General features: G+C 46.6%; 1 protein-coding gene across 1 annotated transcript in view; it reads right to left on the bottom strand.

Annotated features, from left to right (window-relative positions):
* Nucleotides 1-2300: 2300 nt before the first annotated feature.
* The window catches only part of LOC119333491, a 65100-nt gene continuing 62882 nt past the window's right edge, over nt 2301-4518 (bottom strand). Inside the window, exons 2-3 of the mRNA XM_037606369.1 lie at nt 3794-4471; nt 2301-3064 (exon numbers count right to left, since the gene is read on the bottom strand). Coding sequence (XP_037462266.1) covers nt 3017-3064; nt 3794-4471 — 726 coding nt within the window. The 3' untranslated portion in view covers nt 2301-3016. The remainder of the gene's footprint in view (nt 3065-3793; nt 4472-4518) is intronic.

The following is a 4518-nucleotide window of genomic DNA, read 5'->3' as shown; positions in this document are numbered from 1 at the left end:
ATGCTGCTACTGATGATGTAAATGCAGATGCTGCTACTGATGATGCTACTAATGAAACTATGGCAGATGCTGCTACTGATGATGCAAATGCAGATGCAAGTGATGAAGATGCTGCAAATGCAAATGCAACTGCTGGAGATGATGTATGTGAAAAAATGGCAGGTGCTGGAGATGCTGCTAATGCAAATGCAACTTCTACGGATGCAACAACAGTCAATAGTGCAGTCATGTACTTTTTTGGTTTATTTTTGAAGTTATTTCCTAAATTCTTCAATGTTTGCTAACTGGCCTCTCCCATTTATTTGTGACTTTGCAGCCCAAGAAAGAACTACAAAAGACCAGCTGAGAGGGGACAATCACCACATAAGAAGAAGTTCAAAATTGCAGAAGAGGACATTATAGGTTCTGTCACTAGAAGCAATAATCCTACCAGTTCTTCTACTCCAAACAAGGTTGTGAGCAAAACTGTGAGCATCAGGAGGAGTTCTAAGCTCTCTTCAAACCCAGCTTGCAATACTAGGAGCAAGAAGAACAAGTAGATGTGGTAGTACTTGTAATGCTGTGAAAATTTGTTGTGGGTGTACTAGATTTGAAGTTTGTTGTGACACAATGCTGTGAACTCTTTTATGTCTCAGTGTGATCATGTCCTATGTTTAGGCCAATTCCAAGTGTGCCCATTTAACTGTCATTTTTGTCACATTACTACTGCACTGTCACATTAGTACATTGCTACAAAATGGAACACAATATACTCAAAATAGCAAACTCATTTCCAGTTAAAACTTGTCACATTACACCAGATGAAACTCATTTCCAATGTGCTTTGGAACAAATACAACTAATTAAGATAGCTCACACAACAATACATTACATTTCATTACGTACCATAATCCAGCTAGTATGGATTCTTAAACCACTCAGAAAAAACTGATGCCAAAATGCTAATGCAAATTACTATGAGAAATCCCCATGTTTGCATAAGTTCATTTCTCTTCTTGATCTTCAACTTGAGTTTCTTGTTCTTCTCTATTAAGTACATCAACCTCCTCTCCAAATGATGGGACTTTAGCCAGCTTTTCTCCAATCCAGCATGAAGTTCCTCAAATGCACGAGCAACACAATCTGTGGGAGGGGGATCAATCCAAACTACCCAGTCACATTCATCAGGGAGCTACAGAATTAATCTTACATTAAACAACAAAAAATTGGCAAATAATGTCAGCAAAATGAGAGGACAGACAGAGTGGGAATGAGAGTTAATCTTACGTCTAGGGGGCAGCCTAAGAATCTTCTTCCCGTGCTTGCACCTCCCCAGGCGACGCGACGAGCGGGGATGAGACCGTGCCCTGAGCACCGCCGCGTCGTGCTCATCTCCAGTCCAGAGAATGACGGATGGGGGAGGTAGAACTCGGATTGAAACTGAACAATCCCAACACCATCGACCTAAACACAGGAAATCCCCAATCTGATGAACCCTAATTGGGACAGAAATACCCCAGATCGATCCACCGATGAGCCACACTTACCTCGCAAGTCACCGACGAGCTCGACGTGGACATGTCGCCGCCCTCCAAATCGACCCACCGTCGGCCTCTGAATCCTGCTGCGGTCGCTCTCTCCCCTCTCCAAATCGAGTCGTCGAGAGGTTGAAGAAGAACAGAGAGAGAGTGAAGCGAAGAGGTAAGAGAGGGGCCACATGTAAGAAAGAAGGGCAAATATGTCAAACTAACGGCAAGTTAGCGGTCAAACAACCTTGACTGGACGGAAACGGAGCGGAGGGGCATTTCTATAAGTGGCACTGACGGCAGAGGGGCAAAACTGAGCATACCCGAAAACTAGGGGCAAAACTGAGTAGTGGGTTCGAGTTAGGGGCAGAACTGGAATTGGCCCTTTTACTTTTGCTAGGCGTATTTTAGTGAACATCCAACTGTTGTGGTATTTAAACCTGAACATTTTATTTTAATTTTTAGAAGCGAATATTTTTTTTCTTTTTTAATAAACTTCAGACTTCTCTAATTTAAAATTTTGAACTTCATGGATTTTTTGTATGTTCGTCTCTTTTATTTTTGGATACCCAATGTATGTGTGTTTTGCCGTAAGCGGAAATTTTGAACTATCCGCGACAGAGAATATGAAGTTCACATCTACATTTTTATTGTCTTCAAGAAATGCTCGCTTTTCTGCTTTTAATTTTGAACTTCTATGCTCTAATTTTCTGTAACAATTTCATGAAGAAGAAGGAAAGCAACGCCATATTGTCTGTCAGAGAGCAACTAGTTGGGGAAACCAACCAACACATATATTTTTTTGTCTCACACACACGCGCGTGGACACACACACACGAGAGAGAGAGAGAGAGACACCAAACCCAGCACGCACGCGCCAACACACTAATTTTTATTTAATAATTACTTTTGTAATGCTCTTTCTTGATTTTGAACTTTTATGAAAGTCTTCTTCGAACTTCTAGCCTTCAGCTTCCAGTCCCCCCGAGCTTTCAGTTAGCTGAAATTTGAAGTAGCATTCAGTTGTATGAATTTTAAAGTATACTACTCCAGTTCTAGAGCAACCTCTCAGACAAAAACAATCAATTTTGTAGTCAGAGCACCAGGATTTGCTCACGAGCGCCTCATGTGCTAGCAGCAGGGCGCCGAAGCTTCCTGGTAGTGGTAGGCGTTACATCCTACATGTGTTGAGCAGCACTCACCTGTTGTTTAGCATCACAAACATGTGATGGCCAAGGCAGAGGTAATCAACTTATCTACCAACAATTCCATTTCACTTTCGAATCCTACGACGAGCAACGACACATTCTCCAGCAAGCAATTAAATTGAATTCATCTGTGCCATGGAGATGGACATGTCAGCGGGGATGTGGAACTTTGTTGGCACAGTCCTGCACCTCCAGGAAGAGCTTTTAGACCTTGACGGCGACCGAGGACATGTTAGGCCGCGCCGCGCGGTCCTTGGTCATGCACTGCAGCGCCTTCGCCCGTGTCAACGAGGAAGGAGTCCCTTACGCAGGCTGTTGCACGGACACCAGCTCCAGCAGCAATACGCCGAGCTGCAAAAAAATTCAGTTAACATCATGGTTCATAAACTACTATACATTTGTAGTTAACATCATGCCCCACAAACTACTAGACGTTAGCAGGACACATGGTTCACTGGGAGAGACAAGCAGAGAGAACTACAAGTCTTTTTTTTTGCAGTGAACACTATAATCTTTTACAAGTCTTCTTCAGATATTACGGAAATAAACTCTGAACTTGTAACATGATAGAAACTGAACTTCGGTTCTTTTGGAGATTTGGGAGACTGTGTGAGTTGCGTCCGCACAAGCCACCAGCTAGACACGTGTGGGAGAAGAGAGATCGAAAGCAGGCTTCTGTATATATCAAATCGACCACGGAAGTAGCAGCTTCATATCACAAGTTCAGAAGAACGTTCTACGGAGACTTCAAAACACCAAACTAAAACGTTGAGAGTATATAACCAGCAGCAGCAAGTCATGCAAACCAGTGTGACAGTCGGCGTATAGTCGTAGAACTTGGCATACATCCATAGTAGAACTTGACGGCGGTCGACGTATAGCTGTACTATAACTTTCACCAAACGTCTTTGCACTTGGTGTATAGTCGTAGTAGGGCTTCCACATCACCTAGTTAACAACAGTGGCACAAGTGCACAGCCACCGTGATGGCCGAGATGAAGATAAACGCCATCATGAAACACTACACGAAAATTGAATGATGCTTGAAGCTGCACACAGAACTGAAGTTGTAGAGCTCACGGAGCAGAATATGGCGAACTCATGCAGTTCGAGACGCTTGCGGAGCAGGCAACCTGGGAGGTAGACGCGACTGCGTTCAAGCCTCTGTTTGCTTCCCCAGCCATAAGAGACGACGGCCTCGAGCACGACCGGAGTCAACTCGTCTGCAGAGGAGGCCGCCATAGCCGTGGGATCGGAGCCAGCTCGTCGCGGGAGGTGGCCGTCGGCAGCGTCATAGGACATGGCTGCGACGGGCATCTGCAACAGGTTGGGATCCACCTTACATCGCGCGGCGCTGGCCAACGACAGCAACTGAAGACGTTGGACTGCGGCGATGGGGTGGAGCTGGAGGATGCGTACACGGCGGCGCACCTCGCCGATGCAGGGCGGAGCTGGGAGGAAGCGTTGGGCGCATCGCCGGGAGCCGGGCAAGGCCGGGAGGAAGCAGGCTGAGGAAGGTAGGTCAACGGCACTTGTGGAAGGCGGGGCGGCAGCGCGCTGGGGAAGGCGGGGCGGCGGCGCGCTGGGGAAGGTGCACGGGCGGCGGCTTGTCGGGGCAGGCGGGCGGGCGGCGCGCTGGGCAGGGCGGGGCGGTGCGCTAGGCAGGGCCGACCAGCGGTGGGATCGGGAAAGTTTGGGATGAGGTGCGGCGGCGTTTTTATTCTCCGTTGTGCCGGTTCGGAAGCATTGCGTCGGCTCCTATATAGGTCAGCCTGTTTTCAAATAACTATTCTAATTGTAGGATT

The sequence above is a fragment of the Triticum dicoccoides genome, chromosome 7A, assembly GCF_002162155.2.
Source record: "Triticum dicoccoides isolate Atlit2015 ecotype Zavitan chromosome 7A, WEW_v2.0, whole genome shotgun sequence".
Lineage (NCBI taxonomy): Eukaryota > Viridiplantae > Streptophyta > Magnoliopsida > Poales > Poaceae > Triticum > Triticum dicoccoides.
This window is presented reverse-complemented; position numbering and strand designations above follow the sequence as displayed.